Source organism: Rissa tridactyla, chromosome 9 (genome assembly GCF_028500815.1).
Source record: "Rissa tridactyla isolate bRisTri1 chromosome 9, bRisTri1.patW.cur.20221130, whole genome shotgun sequence".
NCBI classification, from domain to species: domain Eukaryota; kingdom Metazoa; phylum Chordata; class Aves; order Charadriiformes; family Laridae; genus Rissa; species Rissa tridactyla.
Window position 1 is genome coordinate 4,449,369 of NC_071474.1, and position 19,821 is coordinate 4,469,189.

General features: G+C 49.3%; 1 protein-coding gene across 2 annotated transcripts in view; it reads left to right on the forward strand.

Moving 5' to 3' along the window:
- The first annotated feature begins 7,389 nt into the window (after positions 1-7,389).
- Positions 7,390-19,821, forward strand: part of ADAMTS17 (ADAM metallopeptidase with thrombospondin type 1 motif 17) — a 191,499-nt gene continuing 179,067 nt past the window's right edge. For both annotated transcript variants that reach the window (XM_054215400.1, XM_054215401.1), the window contains exons 1-3: positions 7,390-7,522; positions 8,222-8,583; positions 18,716-18,881. In XM_054215400.1, the coding sequence (XP_054071375.1) occupies positions 7,453-7,522; positions 8,222-8,583; positions 18,716-18,881 (598 nt within the window). In that variant the 5' untranslated portion in view covers positions 7,390-7,452. The remainder of the gene's footprint in view (positions 7,523-8,221; positions 8,584-18,715; positions 18,882-19,821) is intronic.

Sequence of the window (19,821 nt, forward strand, 5' to 3'; positions counted from 1 at the left end):
CATGGGCAGGTACCCAGCTGTTGGCACAGTTTCCTCCATCACAGCTCACAGACGGTGCCGGTGGGACGCCTCACTGCCAGCAGGTTAATTGAAACGCATCTCCACTCACTCCTGTGGGTGTCCAGCCCAGAAAGCCCGAAAGCAGGCAGTTATAAAAGTCCTAGATTGACGCTAATATTTTGCTTTTATGAACGAATACTTGCAACCAAGCCAAAGTCAATTGCCAGCTCTGTTGGGAGAGAGGATCTAGCATCAGAGGAGGATCCCGATTCTGTTCTTGGTTCACTGTACGACCTTGCAAATAATGACAATATTGGCCCCAAATGGACTGGGATGAGGTATTGGTGGCTGTTGTTGATTAAAGAGCAGGATGTGTTTCAGACTCCAGAAGGGTTGCTCCCTCCAGACCTCGTGCTGGCCCTCCGTCTGGCCGGTTCTTACCTAGGGACTCCGAGCAGACTTTGCTGACGTGGGCAGTTGGGTTTCCTTGAGGCTGCGGAGGAAAAGGCAGCCCTTGCTGTCGCTTAGAAGAGCGTGACTCGCACAAGTGCTTATCAAAGTGCACGGCATTACAGCTGTGGCAGTGCGACGGTCACGGCGCATCCTGCCTGCCCTGCTCCCTTCTCCCCTGAGAACAAAGATGCTTTTGCTGCTTTGGGTCAGCTCAAGAGCCCAAAATGTGGGTCTCTTTCCCCAGATAGGTGCTCCAAGTGACCCCTAGACTAGATAACTAACATAGATAAGCAACACCAGTTGACCAAACGTACCAGTTTGCATCTCCAGGCTGTGGAGTTCACACTAAAGGCTGTGGGACAGCATGTGCTGGATGCTGGGTGCCCGCAGCTCCCTCCCTGCTGGGGGTGTTTGTCACCCTGGGACAGCGTTGGGGAATTTGCTGACTCAAATGATGGGGAGGGATCACCAAGACTGAGTGGTCTCGAGGGGGAGAAGTGCAGAGCAGCCAAGTCTGGGGAGAAGGCTAGCAAAACTGTATTGTAAATTTTTAAAAGCTCCAGGCAGCCAGAGGTTTTGGGCTGTGAACTCTGCACTGCTTCTGACAGTGGCGTTACAGTAATGCTTCTGCACAGCTCTGCATCCAAAATGGGAGCAACCAGGAAAATTCGCACAAACTTGAGTGAAAATTGGTCCTGTGGGGAAAAGTAACTCTGAATGCTGTTGCGTTGTTGGTCCTATCACTGCTCACGGCTAAAAAGTGGAGGATTTTGATTGATGAATTTGTGTAAAAGTTAGTTCAAGTGGTTTAACGAAGCTTTGAGGGCAGCTTGGGAGCAGCTTGAAGATGAGACAAAAGAAGAAGGTTTAGACTACAAAAGTCCAGAGCAACAATTACCTGAGCACACGGGCTTGGGGCTGTTTCTCAGACCCAGACTGGGGGGCTGCAGGACACAGTCCTTCCTCAGCTCTGTGCCACCATCTAGTGGAGCTTGTGCTTGGAGGACAACCCTCTCCACCATGGCACATTCCCCCCACTCGTGGCCCTGCAGCTCTGGAGGGCTGTAAGGAGGGGCACCCCAGCCCTGCAGTGTCTGGTTGTGGCGACTGTGGGCCCCCTCGTTCTCCAGGGCCGGGAAAGTGCCTTGCTGGCTGGAGGAGAGCCGGCTCCTGTGCCGTGACCCACCTCGGAGCCCCTGCCACAGCGCTTGACGAGGGCCCCTGACCCCTGGTAATCCCTGCTCGTGGGGATATTGAGTTTTCTGTTTGCTTTGCAAGTGTAATTGGCCAAGACGCTGTGAAGGGGGGAGAGAGTGCTCAAGGGAGAGGTGTTAAAGAAATAGGGAAACATTATCAAGAGGGTTTTAAGCCGGCAGTTGCCCTTATTAGTACTTTCATGATGGAAAGAAGCCACTTTAGGTCTGTGCAGTTGCACTGGGCCACCACGTTCAGGCCCCTGTAGACATCCATGCAGATGGCTGTATTGTCTTGTGCATCCCTTCGGCATCACCTCTGTTTCTCTTCCAAGTCATGCACCACCTTCTTGGCTTACAAATCTCCTCCTTGGGCTTCTTGTGCCCTGCTGCAAGGAATGTGCAGAGAAGGAGGAGCCTTATATGACATATTTGATTTGGGGGATGATCCTCACCCAAGGCAAGTGTTGGATACAAATGGAGATGTTTGAGAAGAAGGGGAATGCCAGATGTGGGATATGACCAGCGGAAGGCCCGTGCCAGGGAAAGAGGGAGGTGGTGCCTGCAGGAAGGGCTCTGCTGTTGTCAATGCCAAGCATTCAGAAAATCTGCCTTCACACCAAAAAAAGAGATCAACAGCATCATTTTTTGAAAAAGGATTATTTTAAACAAACCTAGGATTGCGAAGCTCTTCATTTGCTCCTAGGCAATAAGCCTCTAGGCTTCTCGCAGCTCACATTTCCCAGCCCGTCATGGGGTCAAACACGGAGTGATGGAGTTAAATGAGAAATCAGTCTCGTGATTGCAGGAGCCAAGGCCTGTAGAGGAAAAACCCAAACAAACCATAAAACAGAACAAAAGAAAGTGCCAGCTATTCCCAGGTTCCTGATAACATCATAAGAGGTGGCAACGCTGGACTTCATAAAAAGCCTTGCTGAACTTTAGGGTCAGCCGCAAAAAAGGACAGCTCTTTCCTTTGTCCATTTGTTCCTGCATGCCTGGGGAGTGACGTGTGGCTGATTATTATTGCCTGGGTGATGGCTATCTATGCGCAGCTCTCAGATACCAAACAGACCCCGGACTAGCCTCGTCTCTGTTTAAAAATCCCAGTGTGGTCTGGATGGAGGTGGTGGTACACTTAGCTTTCTGATCTCTCTACGTGAAGCACTGCCGGCACTGGAGGAGTGGATTCTCCTGGCACCCTGCAGCTGTGTTGGGAGAATTGGGAGCACATTCTTTTATATTCCTGGCTTTTCTCACCCACAGTGGCATGTATGCGATGTCATTTTCTGCTCCTGACAGTGTTGCACCCCGATCCCTCCAAACATTTGTGCCAAGGCAGCAAGATGCCCCAGGAGGTTTTGTGCAGACAGTAGTGGCACCAGTGCGGCGATGTAGTGAGATCTCCACTCTCACCGGGGCAGGCGTGAAGTGACCTGGTATTTCAGGAGCCCATTCCTCGGCCCCTATCCCACAGGAATATTTTTCTTCTCTTTTCTCTGTATTCCATGGAAATAGGATGTTTTTCCCCATTGCAGCTGGGTGAAACTGTGAGGCCCCCGGAGACAGGCAGAGGGGAAGTGTTTAGAGAAAAGATCTCCAGGGAAAACCTCGTGCAATGCACTCGCTGTTTGTGAGACAAGACACATCTCAACTAAAGCACACTCCCTGTGACAAAAGGGAACCCTTGTCAGCCCATGAAAAAAGCTCCCTGCTAGGAGAAAGAAAGGAATAGGTCTCCTGCCATGGACTTACCTGAACTGAAGCCGGCTGCGTGCTCCTATGAGGACAATAGGTGCTGGTGGCTCTGCTCTGTGCCTGGACACCTCCAGTATCACAGTCGCTTTTCTTTCTGCTCTGCACTGCCAGGAGCTCAAGAACAGGCTGTCCATTTTCAGCCAGACTTGACAAGATGTCCCAGAGAGAGTTTTTCTCTTGAGGGCTCGGGAGAATTCAGGCTGCTGGAAGGAAAAACCTCATAATTGTCTTTGCTGAGAGCTGCCTCAATGGTACTAGATCCTGGAGACTCCACATAGAATCATCTAGGTTGGAAAAGACCTTTAAGATCATCGAGTCCAACCATAGGAAGTGAGTCCAACATGAAGAAGCACAGCCTTAAACACCCTCTGTCCAGGGAAGCAGCTTTAATCAAACCTCTAGCTCACTGTGAAAAAACGATCTGTAGGAAACCCACTTCTGGCACCTACAGAACTACTTCTTCATATTTGGTTGATTGTTTTAAATGACAAAAGAGCTCTTCTTGGTCCCTACCTGTCATTAAGCTGTCTCTGGCTTCTTTGGGGCAGCATTTGCACAGGTAACAGCAGCACGCACCCAGTCGTGCCCGACCATCCTGGCCAAACTCTGCAGCGCCAGAGCAGGTGCAGCAGAGGAGGAAATCCCTGCTGCCCAGAGACCCAGCCAGGCGAGGAGCTGCAGGGGGAGAGGGGAAGGCATCGGAGTGTCCCAGGCAGGAAAGCATCACCTGTGAGGTTGGGACTGCCCGCTCAGGACCAGGACGGGAAGGGTTTGGAGAAGGGTGGTTGGAGAGAAGGGAGAAGGCTGAGTAATGGCTAAGTTAACCCCTCGCATGCTGGCATTTTCCAGGCGGCGAGCCAAATGACTGCTGGGGAAGATGTATATAACACATGTCTGCAGTCTCCAAAGGGTTATTAACTGTGCAATAATGGCCATGAAACTTGGCTTCCTCAATGTACTTTTAAAATTGCAAAAAAATAAAACACGAGTTTCAGAGGGGGAGAGGGCTTGTTTCCTAGAAACCACGGGGCCAAACCCCCTCTCTGTGATGGTGAAAGGAGAAGAAACCCCCACCACCCCCCGGGCTGGGGGCAGGGGAGAAATGCAATCACCACGACAGGACCACAGCCTGCTCGTGCCACACGTGTTACCCTTATCAGTAACAATTTCGAGGCATTTCTGAAAAGCTCATGGTGTTAAATTAATAAAGAGAGCCCGTGTCTCACTGGAGCTTTGGGATTTGGATTCAATAAAAACACTGCTGCTCCTAAGACAGTTTCCTCCTTTGTTGTGTGGGTACCTCTGCGGGGGCTTGTCCCTTGCTCCTGGCTCCAGCCCCTGCCAACACCAAGGCCTGCCTGTGAAGTTGCCCCTGTTGTGGGGTGTTGCAGCCTCTTGGGCCCCTGCCCAGACACTCTGCGACTCCCCGATGCTCAGCAGGGACCAGCCCTACCCCGACGCAGTCTGTGCTGGCCAGCCCAGCCACCGAGCGAGCCCTTCCGTGCAGTAAGTTACAGACTTCTCTTTATTAGTGCCCCTCTTCCCCCACACTATTACATTTATTCTTTCACTGTATCGTTATTATTATTTTGGCACAGGCCTTTGGAAGGTGGGAGAAAGGGTCTACTAAAAAGTTAAGCAAATCTAAGGCCCTTCATCAAACTGTTTTGAGGGAAGAGATGAGGCACCAGGTTTGGTCCCTCAGCAAATGAAGACGGCTGGTGGTCTGGGTTTAAACATGACTGTTCAGGGCTCAGGCCAGATTTGGCAGCTCACAAATCAAATTGCCTCTTGGTTCTCAGGAGTGGAGGATTGCCACGGGTGGAAGAGCCGTGGGGGAGCTGCTGCCCAGAGCTGCTGTGCCAGCCGGGGCCCCAGCCTTGGAGGGAGGCACTGAAATTGTTGGTTCGCAACAGGTCAGGAGAGTTATTCAGGCTCTGAGGTTTTGTTTTAGCCGTGTTATGCTACACTACTGACATAGACCAAGGCAGTCCCAAACTGAGTTTTTGTCTCACTTTAATGGGTTCTGGGCCAGTCCTTTTGCTTTAGTAACTTACTCGTTAAAGACCAGACTGAGCCTTGAAAGAGGCAGAAAAACACAGAGCTGTTAAATCTCACCTGATCTCATGTTAAAAAAGTGAATTTGAGCCATGGGTCTTGGCTTCACTCAGATTTTGTCTCCTGGGAGCTGGTTGCAGGTCCTCAGTTTCGCTCTTGCTGCTGACTGCTGGTAAGGTCCTCCAAGTGCCACCGCACTGGAGAGACGAGGAGCTTCCCCAAGACCGCAGCGGGAGGTAGGACATCTGCGTGCGCTCATGCCCATATGGTGCTGCAGAGGCCCCGTGCAAGATAGGTCTTTCTGAGGTGCTACGCCAGCCCGCCACGTGCCGCAGGGTGGCCCTCGGTGCCCTGGAAGAGCACAGCCGGCAGGGTGAAGGGCTGGAGGCAGTTCTAGGATTCTGGCTCTCAAACAGCCTCTCTACTTGTCACGGGAGGAGATCGCAAAGAAAACATGGTTCTTGTTGCCGGTCCAATGCCTGAAAGAGAGAAAATGGTGTTAACCCACTCATCTCTCTTACCAGTCCTTTTCCTAGATTCAAATGCCCCTTTTCTTAGCACTACTCCCGTTGCCTTCACTTGCAGGGATGAGCATCCAAATCTAATTCCCCTCGCTTGCGACTCAGAGCCATTACCGCTGTCAGTACAACTCTGGACAATTCTTGTGTAAGTGCTGCACGGAGATCTGCCAGAGTCATTCACACTCTTTTATGGGTCTTCCTTTGAATTCTTCTACAATTTCAGTAACAAACTTGCAGATTTTTGCAGAAGTTTAGACTCTGGGATGCTGCTCTGCTGGGCCACAGCAGTTTAAAGCTGCTAACATATCGGGCCTTTACTGCTTTCCACAACTCAGTCACGCCAGGAGCACAGGATCCGATCCAAAGCCCACCGAATGCAGCGGAAATCTTTCCACTCTTGGAAATCACCCTACTGCTTTCAACAGCCCCTGGACCAAGCCGACTTCTCCTGACCCCTGGGCAGCTGAGGACACACAGGACGTGCCCAGACCATCAGGTAGGAAGAAGCTCTTATGGCTGCAGGATCTCAGGAAAATGGTTGCGCCTGGGTGAGGATGTGTCTTCCCCACACAGAGTGGCAAGGGAAAGGGAGTTGGCAGGTAGCTTCCTCCTTGTCTTCCTCTCCCAAACTGCCCTCTTAGGTAGCTTGAACAACTGGTCCTCCCTGCGTTAAATTAGCGTCCCATTCTTGTCCACCACTGTAAAAATCAATTTTTAGATCTGCTGAGCTTTGTGCACTTGTTTCTTCTTTTCAGACATGTGATGAGTGCTTCCGGGAGTATCACTGCCTTAAATCTTTGTGCGCTTGTATATTGCTAACCTTGGTTTTTTCCTGCTCTCCTGAGTCCTGGGGTCAGTACTTCAGACGGCGGCGGAAGAAGGACATGAAGGGATGGGTGAGTTTTTCAAGCAAGCTTCTAAAGTTTTTCAAGTCAGCGTCTAAACCCTTTTGAGTGGGGAAGACGGGGACATGCAGGAGACAGGGATATGCAGGAGACACGCCGGAGGAGCCCACCTGCCAGCTGCTTTTTGCCAGCCCTCCCATGCCTCTCGCTGGGCTCCGTGGGCACCCACCCAGTGCCGGGTCTGCCCCGGCGCCCGCCCATTCCCACCCCAGGACAGGGGGGGCCCTGCCCCGGCGGGGCCCTGCCCGGGGGCGCGGGCGGGGAGGGGGGGGCAGGAGAGGGCGCCCCCTGCCGGCCGCCCCAACCCACGTGCACCCCCCCTCCCCGCCCAGCCCAGCCCAGCCCTCCGCCCGGCGCCTTCAGCCAATGGGAGAGGTCGTGGGCGGAGCCCGGCGGGAGCCGGCGCCAATGGGCGCGCGGGGCGGTGGGGAGGGGCGTGGCCGGGCGCCCACCACGCCGGGGCTGTCGGCGGCGCCGATTACTTTTTCCGAGGGCGGGGAGGGCTCAGTCCGGGCCGCGCTGCCGCCGCCGCCGCTCCGCGCTGGGCCCCGCCGCTGCCGTAAAATGTTTGACGGCTGCCTCCTGCCTCTCGTCTTTCCCTGCCTGCTGCTTTGGGGACTGGACGCCGGCACAGGTAGCGCTCCCCTTCCCCCGGCGTCCCCCTTCCCCGGCAGCGCTGACAAGGGTCGGATCCCGGTCGGTCCCCGGCGGGGCGGGCGGTGGGCGCCGGCCCGGACCGCAGGGCACGCACCGGATCCCCTGCGTGGCCGCGGTCCCAGTCTGCAGGATGAATTGCTCCAGGCTTTTGTATTTTCTTTTCCTGTCCTCTCGCCGCTGCTGCTGTAACGTTTCATGTGGAAAGCTGCTGACTGTCCTTGGCTGCGGCTTCGGCTTGCTCTGCTTTTCCCCTTCTCCCTGCAGATTTTTATTGGGGTTGGTGAAATGCGATGCTTGTGTCTGAACTCTCTCTATATATATTTTAATGATACAAGTAGTTTTAGCATTTGCTTTATTCCTCTCTTCCCTGCACATTTTTGCCTCTAATATATATATATATGTGTGTGTGTGTGTATATATAGAGAGAAATAAATCCCTTTCTTCCGCTGGCTCCATTGTCTCTGCAGCCTGTTCACAATTTCCAGTGCATGAATCTCAGCGCTGAAATCCGAGCGCAGGGCTGTCCTGCCCCGGCAGGACGGGGCGTCCCGGCGCGGGGGTGGACGGGGGCACCGGAGGGGTACGGGGGGGTGCGCCGGCGGGGCACGAAGCCCCCGGCCGCCCCGTCGGGCCGCGGGGGTGCGAGCGCCTGAGCCTCTCTCCTTCTCGCCTGCAGCTGGCGGAGCGGAGCTGGAAGTGGTGATCCCGGAGCGAGTGGCGCTGGAGAAGATCCACCTGCTGCCGCCCGCCGTGCGAGGGGATCGCGGCGGCCCCCGGCGCCGGCGGGCGCTGCCGCGGCAGAGGGCGACGGCGGAGGCCCTGCTGCTGCGCCTGCCCGCCGCCGGCGCCGAGCTCTACCTGCACCTCCGCCGCGACCTGCGCTTCCTCGCCCGGGGCTTCGTGGTGGAGCAGCGGCGCGGGGAGGGGCGGCGGGCGCCCGGCTCCCAGCGGCCCCCGGCGGAGCGGCTCTGCTTCTACACGGGACACGTGCTGAACCGCAGCGACTCCTTCGCCTCTCTCAGCACCTGCGCCGGGCTGGTACTGCCACCCCGACCCGCCTCCCCTCAGCGCGGGCCGCCCCCCCCGACCTTCCCCCGGGGCTGCGGCCGGACCCTCCGCCGCCCCCGCCGGGCTTCTCCTGTCAGCCCCGGAGCTGCCCGACCCGCTCCCAGCTTGGGGGAGGCGGGAAGCGGCCGTGGGGCCCCCTCCCGCTCCTCGCCTCACCTCGGCGCGGTGCCCTTCCCGCCCGCTCCTCACCTCACCTCGGCGCGGTGCCCTTCCCGCCCGCTCCTCACCTCACCTCGGCGCGGTGCCCCTCCCGCCCGCTGCCCGTCCCGTCCCTTCGCCTCCCCGGGCGCTTGCGAGCGTCTCTGGTGTCCCCCGGCAAGACTTTCCTGTCAGTCCCGGCTCCTTGCGCTGGGAGATGTCCCCAGCTGCCCCGACTGAGTGGCCATGGGGCCCGTGCCCGCGCCTCGCCTCAGCGCGGTGCGCCTCCCGCCCGGCCCCTCGCCTCCCCGGGCCCTGGCTAGCATTCGCCGCCGACACGCTGTGGGTTTTCTGTCCGCCCCGGCTCTCCGCCGTGTGGGAGCTGCCCCGGCTTCAGCCGTACCTCAGCCACAGGCCACTGGGGGTGGGCGGGCAGCAGGGCCTGAGGGCGCTGTAGCGGAGCAGCCTGGCTGACGGGCCCTCGTCTTGTCACTGTACCCCTGCCATCTGGCTGGTGGCTGGGTCCCGCTGTGGGGGGATTTGGTTGCCCGCCCGCCTGGCTCAATCCTACAGCTCCTCGGCTCTTCAGCCAGCCCTTTCCACCCAGCTCGTGCGGTCGGTGTTGGTGTGTGTGGGTGTTTTGTGGGAGCTGTGTTGTAGGGACAGCTGGTACTCCGGCACAGCCATCCCGCTCATTTTCCCACCTCATGAATCAGGGTTTCTCTCCCTGAGGTTGTCACGTTTTCTGGTGGCTCTGCAGGGCCTGTGTTCTCATCTGAGCGTCCTGCTAAGAAGGGGTGATCTTGCATGGGAGAGCCTTTCTGTTTCTCAGTGGTGAAGACTTAGATGTTTAAGGTGATGTCTAGTTTGTAATTATTGTTGATAACTTGAAAGTACTTCAGAAAGTCACTGGGGCATTAAGCATACGTATTCCTGGGATGTGTGCTTAACTTCTCGGTACAGGCCTGTTGATGGAGATTTTGTTTTAAACTTTGCAGTGAGAAGCACTTGATGTGCTCTGCGCTTGGGGCTCGGGCCTTCATTCCTGAGCCATTTGAGGGCGCTGTGCCTCAGGTTTGGGGGGAAAAAAAATAAATAGTGGCTCTGAGATGCTGAGTATTTGAGTGGCCCTGTAAATTGAGCTTTATATCACCGAGGGCCTTCTCAGAGTTTAAAACTGATATCTCCAGTTCAAGCTTTAAATCACTAACAGCTCTACGCTTTTGTCACTAGGCACGTTTTGTTAATCCCGCTCATGAAGTGCTGGGCTTCCAAAGCTACCTACTCCAGCAGAGCTGAAAAGCACAAACAGGCAGAGAAGGAACCTTTTTAAAAAGAGGAATGTAGTTGTAGGCACAGTATTAACTGCCTGAGATCAGGGAATGGAGGAGGGGGAGTGGAAAAGATTGGCGATATTCCCAGTAGAAAAGTTGGAAAAGAAACAAGACTAGTTAGTCTTTGTTCATTACTCTGCAAATATAAGCTGCAATATTGCAATATCCGTTTGTATCATATGAATTCTAAGCAACAACTAAATTGACATAACTCAGGTAGATGAACTTGGGATCAAAAAGTGGCAAAGCTGCTCATTTGTGGCACCTCTTGGGGACCAAGGCCAATACTGCTGCATGTGTAAGTGGCAGCATTGGTAAAGCTCTGCTCACCTTTGCCTGTGGATCTGGTCCTGAGGGTGGTGTGGGCAGATGTGTTGAGGGAGATGTGTTTCTGCATGTTGGAATACTCCTTTCCTGTTAGGGAAATCTGTTCACTTACTCTTCATTCAGATAATCGCCAGGAATGGGAAAAGGGCTAAAAGCAGGTGCATGATACATACGAGTGAGTTAAGGTTTATAACACCCTTGTGAACTAAAAACTAGAGAACAGAAAACTGAAGCGTCTTTGGGATGAACCTAAACTTAGGATGAACCTCATTAACTTTTGCAATTGTTTGATTAAATTGATCCACGTCACCATGTAGATAGACCTTCTTATTCTAGCTAAATGGACCTTTTTGTCTTCTTCGTCTATTCTTAAACATGAAACATGTCAGATCTTAGCCTGCTTTCAGTGTTTACGTAGTCTTTTGCAGTGACCACACTAAATCAGCATACCTGTAGTGAAAGCTATGCAATTTAGTGGTAAGATGTTTTCTGGGATCAGAGGAATTAAGAGTTTGCCTCAAATTATCTAGGAAGTCTTGAATCTGCCATGAGTGGAACTGAGATCAGGTGACTCTAGAGCCCAAATTTTTTGCCTCCTAGTCTGCCAATTTAAAATATCAAGACCATCACTACAGTGGGTTTTGAATTTTCCCATTGCTTCCTTAATCCCTGTTTTTAGCAGAAAGAACAAGGCTTTGCCCTCATCAGCAGCACAGCTTCACAGGTGGGGGATACGGACAAGGCCTGCATGCTGGGCTAGAAGAAAGACCTTGGTACTGGAAACCTTGCAGCCTATTTATCCTGGCATTTGTCTTCTGAACAGTGCTAGTGCTGCAGTGGGAGATTTCCTGAAAGCTCCAGTGTGGGAGTGCTCGTTGGACTCAAACTGGATGATCAGGACATCTCATTTGAAAAAGATGGTTGCTGAGAAGTAGAGTAGGTAATAATACTGTATCCTGATCTCCAGCTGGCTCAGACTTTGTTGTAATCGTATTCCTCAACTATGCCATAAATCACACAAAAAGTGATATAAAATGATCAGGGCAAGTGGAGTTCTAATAAAAACAAAATCCCTGACACAGTGGCATGAAAACTGAGCTACAACCAGACCGAGCAATTGCTTCCTGGTAATGATATCAGATTCACAGTGTGGCACCTAGAGGTTGTGTTTTGTTTTTTAAACTCTGTTTGCAGATGCTGCTGTTAACCAGCATGTTGTAGTTTCCTGCTTCAGCTTGCAATTGCATTGAGAAGGGTGGCCGTACCCTTGTAGCTACGTGAGGCCGTAGCACGTTTAGGACCGGTGTACCTAAGGTCTCATCTGCACAGTTAAAGTTCCGGATGTGAGGATACTCCAACCCTCATCTTCCTTTTGAGAGCCTGGGATTTGCAGTGTAGACAAGAGGTACCATGTTCCTGAAAAGCGCTACTGCCTTCAACTTGGCAGGACTGTATTCCGTCTGGGGCACGCAGTTGTGTGAATACCTGGATTCTGACCACGCTGCAGGACTTAACTGTCCTTTCCTGGTGCTGGGGAGACACAGGTAGGAGCAAAGTTCTGCAAATCGACTGACCAACACTAGAAGACAGTAGGCAGTACAGGAAATTGCCTCTCTTTTGGAAAGTTCTGGCTGTGTTACCTTGAGTTGACTTGTGTAGTAGACCAAGGTCTCTGCTTCTGAGATCAGTTCCTAGATGACATATTGTTAGGTCTCCCTCCAGCAAGGAAATTCTATTTTGCTCGAGACATCTCAGAACTACTCATCTATTGCTTTCAGGTGCAGTTTCACAGTGGCGTTTTGACTGTTGCCCTCTGTGTGCTGCCCTTACCCTCTCTGTCAAAGTTTGACAGAGCAGTGTTACCTTCTGTAGAGCTTTTTTGACTGACGCCTGGAGAGCACAGTAGAGGAGGCCTTTTCAGCACCCTGTATTTGTGCTGTGATTGCAACATGCTTTCTCTGAGTCCTAGCAGGTCTTATCAGTCCTGTGGACCCAAGATAAGTGAGGTAGGCAGGCTTCTGTGCCTTTTGGGGAGACTTCTTCCACAGTTGTAATGTGGGATTCCCGAAGACTTCGTTTGATGTATTAATTTACTTTTTTTTTTTTTTTTTCGTACTAGGGTCACTTTCACATGCTGAAGTGCTGGACTGCTATCCAGTCTGTTGGACTGCAACGTCAGTACCTTAAAATTGGTGTAGACTTCTTGTATTTCTTGTACCTAAATTTTTGAAACAGTTACAGCTTTAAGAGGCTTATGGGCTCATGTTAAAATGAGCATTAGATTTTGACTTAGAAATGAGCTTGAAAACTCTTGTCTGTTCAGGAACCTTATCTGAAAGGTGAAAATCACTGGGATGCATTTAGAGGCAGATGTTTAATTAACTTCTCTTTTTCATTTTGAAATCTGGAATCTCTGACTTTGGGTTCAGGACTGCCTTTTGACCTGTCGCTAGTTAAAATGGATTGTGCTTCTCAAGTGAGATAAGAGAAGAGGTTGTGTCTCCCTCCTGCTCAGGCTCGTTCATTTAACTTTTTCACACCATGTTTTCATCTCCTTTGAATTCAGTGAGACTTCCTTGTGCAGACTGCATCGGTGGAAGTGAGTGATGCACATTACAAGGGCTCATGAAATGAGAACAGTGAGGTTCTCATTACAGGATGGACTAGAGTAATTGAAGCTACACTGTAAGAAATACATGCTGGAAGTTGGGAAGCCTTAAACATTTTGTAGCATAGTCTCATTCAATCTACAGAGAGGAGAAAAGGGCTTCTTTTCTTCCAAGCTTCATGTACGTTTACGTTTGTTAAACCTCATGCAGCTCCTGGTGCACAAATCTTCCAGCTTGTTGAAATATTTCTGAACGTTGGCTCTTCATTCTGGTGCATCCTCTTCACTTGGTACCATCCACAAACTTTCTGAGGGTGTAGATGTAGACAAGCTTTGGCAAGTACAGGCAAAGAGAGATGATAGGGCATCCATCTGTATTTTGTGTCAGCCAGGTGTTTGCTTTTTTCGGGAAGGCTGGGTAGAGATGCTGTAAGTCTGATGGAAGTGGTAAGAGAAAATGCTGATTATTATAAAGTCATGACTGCATTTGGGTACTAAACAAGGTTAAATGCCAGAAATGCATTTCTCAGCTAGCTGCAGTAACTGGGAAATTCTGCCCCTGCTATTGCCCACATTGCTGGTCACCAATGATGTTGTGGGACCAGATACAAACTGTTTGGATGCATAGCTGCTTCTAGAGTCTCTGAACTCCCACTGATATCCAGGTGGGCGTAAGTGCCTACGTAGGATGTCTCAGTGTGGTTTTGGATCCAATATGGAAGGCCAGTCAGGGCAAAGAAAACTGAGTAGGTTGGACTGCAGCCTCCAGGGAACGAGCAATAACTCAAAGGACTCCTAGTGAAACGGTAGATCCGCTCTGTCCTTGGGGAAAAAGAGGAAGAACAGAAGAGGCATGGTCTGTTGGTTTTAAGCCTGGCTCTGGTTATCAAGAGGAGAGTGAGCGATGAAGATGGCACTTGTAAAGAGCACTGGCCCTGGTGGTTTGTTCTGTTTCTTAGGTGCTTTAGATTGGTGAATTGTCACTGGGGAGGGTATTTTACTTTCTTCATTGAGTGTAGAGGGAGACGATGCCTGGTTTAGAGCAGACATCTGAGGCTCGGCAAGCTCAATCCCTGTCCAGTGGTAGTGAGTGTTTTCTGTGTGCAACAGGGCGGTGCTGCCCTCCAGGTGACTGCAAGAGCCTCCGCTGATATGGGAAGCAGGGCAGTGCAGTCATGGTAGGATTATAAGATGATACGATATCCCCTGAGGAAACCTTCAGCTCTGCTGAATTCTCTTGTCTGGGAGAGGAGCTGTCTGGCATTCATCCACAGCTGGTCCATGAGCTGAAAAGTTAAACCTCTTAAAATTACCATGCTGGGTTTCTTTGTGCTGGGATTTTCTTTCCCCTTCCACAGTGGATGAAAGGGAGAGCATGTTGTGGTCTCCTTGTTTAGCAGTCTTGGAGGCTGGGGCAGGCTGGGACAGAGGTGCAGCCAGATATTCTGCATGTGATCTGCTCTCGGACCTGAGTGTAAACCTGAAATGACACTGGAGCAAGACCTAAGACTCTTGTTTTAAATTTGCTTGAATTGCACTTGTAAATAACAGCTAACTTAGAGGCGAAGCATGGTTAATAAGGACAGGACTAAAAGCCACATGAAGTTTATTAAACTGTATTTGTGTTATTTTTTGTTCTTCCCTTTAAATATTAATTTCCTTTTAACTTTGAGGAAACGGTTAAACTAAGATTTACAGTGCAACAGTGGAGAAATTGAGAAGGGGATGGAATCCGTCAGATGTTTAAAACTGTTCTCTTTTCAGCTTGTTCATATGTATGTAACTAATGAACACTTAGGAGAAAAAGAAAAATCTGTTAAAGATTCAGCATTTCACATATCTTGTTCAAAGATGTTGTGAAAATAAAAAGGGCTGGAAAAACAGTGTAACTGTTGGAGAGTATTAACATGTGGGAAGGTCCATAACCATGTGCAGAGAACACTGAAGATTTGGATTCCTGTCCCAACTTAGCCCTCGAGCCATTGTAGCTCCTCCAGTACTACCAGAGGACAGAGACAGAATGGTGAAGCCAGCGAAGCAGGATGATGCGATTACAAATGCTATTTGAGTGCCAGCACTAGCAGTCCCATTATTACCATTGTAATTCCAGTGATCGGGTGTGAGGACCTTCCTCCTTTCCTTGCTGTCATTTAGCTGGAGGAAAAACTCCGGTAGCAAGGAAGATAATGTGTAGAAGAGTGAGCTACTGGTAGTACAAGAGTAGATTAAAGAACGAGCAGATTGCTTGTGTGACCAATGTATGTGTAAAACTCCGGATAAGAGCATGGGAGAATATTTTGGTGGTTTAGAGAACAGGGACTTTTTTGCTAGTGAGCAAGGTTGAGCTGACTTCTAAATTAAGGATTTGAAATATCCTTAATATGAAAGATATAGCCACTGTTAAGCACAGTGGTGAGTGGGGCTGTAGTGGGAAGTGTGGATTATTGTTTATTTTAATGAACTTGTCAGTTTGGTTGCCTGCCTTTTGAGGCTGAAATCATTCCAGCCTTTCCTGTTAGCTGCGTTACACGATTCTGTCAGCTATATGGTCTCGTCATACCAGCTGTAAAATCCAGGATAGATTAATAATGCAGATGATGATGAACTTCTATGCCCCTCTGAATTTTTGGCTCCTGATGACTCCTGTGTCTCAGGTGCTCTGGGATGGTGGGGGTGGGCAGCAGCTGCTTTCCCGGACACTAAACAATACTGGGGTCTGGCACAGTGGCAGGTCCTGTTCGTACGAGCTCTCACAGTGAAAGAAGGATGAGAGGGAGTATCCCAGCTTTTGATATGCATCTCCCCAGGCAAACATGAATTGGCAGATCCAAAGCATTTTATTTAATTAGAATGATTTCCAGAGATGTGGGAAAAATAGCTCTAACAGTTACGTGGTCTTCTGTTTTACTTCTTTATCTTCAAAATCCAGCTTTTTGCTGTTCCCGAACATCACACAGACTAGAGAAGAAAAGCGTAGAGTATTTGTCTAGTGCTGATGTCTGATCTCTCTCTCATGCTGAGATTAGCACAGTATAGTATCTGGTAGTTGGAGGATTTGAGGGAGGCAAAATGAGGAATGCATTTCTTATGGAAAAAGCGAAATAATGACCAGAGTATCGAAGTTACCAGGTCCAAAAGATCTCATCTGGGCCAACAGGTTTGAGCACTCTTTAGAACCCAACTGGCAAGTTTGGGGAAAACTTTAACTCCCTAGGAATACTTTACAGGCCCAATCCTGCAAATCCTTCCTGCTTGAAACTCTACTTGGCTTGTCAGATTAAACTTGAGATTGCTTCTTAACCTATTCCAGGGTGAAGACGCATGGCTCTTTCCCTCTATAGGTTTCACAATTCCAAACCAAATGTGAAACATAAGTCCTTTCCAATGGTTTAAATTATTTTCACACTTGATGCCAGAAAGTTGGGATAATGTCGGGTGGTGATGAAACTGACTACTTCTTACATATTTTTGGCACCAACAAAAATGGTTGGCAGTCTTTCAGGAGCTCTGGTGTGGCTTTTAGTACCATGGCACCAGATTTACAACCCTTCTTCTAAATAATTAAAACCTATATTAAAAAGGGGGGCTGGGGCTACCTCCCAGCTGGAAGATTGGAACAAGGAGGGGAAGTAGTGGAGAGCATCGTAAAGGAGGCTGGAAGAATAAGTCACTAGAGCTTTTGCTGTCTCTGAAACATTCTGACAAAGCCCAACTTGTAATTTAAATGAAGAGGCAGCCCTTTTGGAAACTGCAGGGCAGAGTGGGTCTTGTAAACAGGTATGCTTTCTGCAGGGCCAAGAAATAGTCAATTTTTCTTCATACATGGAGGCCCTTCTGGGAGATGTCAAGGCATTTGATACTTAATCACTGACCTGTCCCAAAGGGCAAGGTCTCTTTTGAAAGACCTCCAAAGAAGTGTCTCTTGTCTCTTTTGAGGCAAGCGACTAGTTGTTACCGTCATGCTTTGCAGCCGTGGCAAATAGAGACACTGATTTTTTTTTTTTTTTATTTTTATTTTTCCTCCCAAGTGCACTTTTGAAATTAGTCACCCTTTCTGAGAGATCCTGGTTTCCCCTGAATGTTCAGTTAGTATGGCTGTCAAAAGAGGATAGCTCTCATTTCTCCTAGCAGAAATTCCTCTTGCTAGAAGCACTAGGCCAAAGGGATTTCCTGGGTGTACGTGAGGACTGAATTTGGCAGGGAGGTGTGGAAATGTACAATATACAGTATGTATGTAATGTATATTATAAATCATATTAGTACAGTCAGCTGTTGAATATATAGTATTTGCATGTACGTGCAGAGCATTTATTTGGATGGTTGCCTGGCTGGCACAGAACACAGTGGGAGGGGCAAAAAAAACGTCTGGTCTCTCTTTGTATATATAGGATGGGTGTTAGAGGCATGCGACCTAGCAGGACCCCTTTGTGAGCTCCTTTACCTATAAGGTGTACCATAGGCACAATCTGATGCCTCCTGGCAGGACAGATGAGGCTTCCTGTTGCTAGAAGGAGAAGTTGGGTCAGACCTAGCGAGTTCTCTCCGGGGGGTATACAGCAAAGAGCTGTATTTCGAGACTTAATGGCAATATAAATAATCAGTTGATTTGTAGAATGAAAAGTAAGAAAGAAACCCTCATTGTACGTGTTCACTTTCTCCAATGTATTATAACCTCACTGTTGATTACTAAATCTGGAGGCTTTGTTAAGTTTCAGGGTGATATCTTTGTTTTCGCTCTCTCCTTTTCATGCCAGAAAAGGAGTGGAAAAGGCATAAAAGAACCTTTAAAACTCTGGGTTGCAAGCAGAGGAGGGCTCTCCTGGGGCAGAAGCTGCCTTCCAAAGATGTTCTTGCCAGCCCTGGTGTAAGGTCTGGACTTGGTGCAAGAAAGGCAGGGGTTTAGTGCTCTGACCTGTAGTCTATGGAGTCTACTCTTATTTAGACAGCGTCTTTCTCTTCCTTGTGTTACTTATCCTGGGGATGGTGGAAAATCTTGTAACTGGGAAGGTACAACAGTCCATTCCCAGCTTGACCTCTGAAACCCGACCCATGGATTGCAGGGAGAGCAGTGCTTACTATGTGGCCACTACTGTAGTCAAGAAGAGGTACTCGGTCCCTGTACAAAAAAATGGGGGTGGCTCTGCAAGTGGCACTTCCAACATCACTTCAATTCACTTAGTGTTGTCTGCCAGAGTGATATACATAGGCGGCCTCCTGTTTGCAGGCAATCTCACCCTTTTGCTCACTGAGATAGTAAATGCCATTTAATAACAATGCAATTCTAGCTGGCAATTAGAAAGGTGATTATGAAAGGATTTCTGTTGATAGAATTCATTTGTCCTCATGTGAGCTGAGCATCTCGTAAGACATACGTATTTATGCTTCCAGCTAGAGTGGTGCTGTAGCTGGAGGGAGAGGAAGAAGGGAAAGGAAAGGTGTTGACAAGAACCCCTACCTTTGTACATGTACAGTGCACAATGTTTCTAAATAGTACTCAATGATATGAAAAATAAATATGAGAAGCAGATGAAGTTCTTTAGTCTGTATTACACAGACTAAATACGATCATAATCACTTTACGTTTCCTCACACTGTAAATAATGATTGCAGTGAAGTGGTCTAGGTTCAGACTGGGTTGATAGACAAGGTTAGGATACCAAACTGATGGGGTTGTTTTCTTCTCTTTTGTGGACAGGTTGGCTATATCCAAATTGGATCAGAGCACATGCTAATACAACCAGTGAATACATCAGAGACCTCATTTAGCGGAAAAGAACACTTCATCAGGCGTAGACGATCCACAAAATCAAGCCATCCCATGAAGTCGCACATTCCTGATGAGCACTGCAAGGTTGTAGCAGGTGAGCTTGAAGTGGCTCAAGAGAACAGCCATGAGTATGCAATTATATTTTTAACTGTTATTCTGCCAGATATGTCTGTATTTTGTAATTTGAGTGTTCAGGCAGCTGGAGCTAGTGAAAAATGGTATGTGTTAATGAATCCTTCTGCTACTTCAGGCAGAAGGAGACCCATCACAAATATCAAAATTGTTAGGACCTATGCTGTACCATTCAATTTGTAAGAAGATAAATTTTATGATGGGTCAGAGTAAACTTCTGCTTTAATCATGCAACGTGACCACTGCTCGGCAAGGTATTGACAACGTTTTTAGCAAAGGTCCAGGTTTTGAAACTGAAGTCAGTGGTGAGGCGTCCTCTTTTGTCTGACTTTTCTACTAGAGTTGTGCCAAGCAGGCATGGTTAGGATGGTGATCCTTGTGTTTCAGAATGCAGAAAGGGTCACTGCAGATACTTTTGTATAATTTAATCAGAAGTATCATTTGTGGAGTCCAGCTCCAGGGATCCAGCTCATAACAGGATGAAAAGATATCTGGAGAGGGGAAGAGATGCACTATTTCTTTTGTACAACAATCTAGTTTCGTTTTCAGCTTCTCACATATCATCATTTTTACTTCTGTCTAGCAGAGCACACCATCCGTAACAGAGTATATCAGGGTATGCGGTCAACTTTGTATTTTTTTTTTTTTTAATTGCTTTCGTATAGACTTAGGTGCATTTGAAACTGACAGATGTAGTTGAGCAAGGTAACTTTTTTAACTTGGTTTTGCTTTTTCTTTCTGGTGTTTGACTTGTCAAACTTAGGCTCCAGCTGTCATGCTATAGGACTTTTTGTTTCTTTGAGTGCAGCTTTTAAATTGCTTGCTTGAAGGTTTTGTGAGATAAATTAAACTGTTTTCTTTTAGCTTTTGCCTTGTGTTAGAGGGAAGGAGCTCACAGAGAC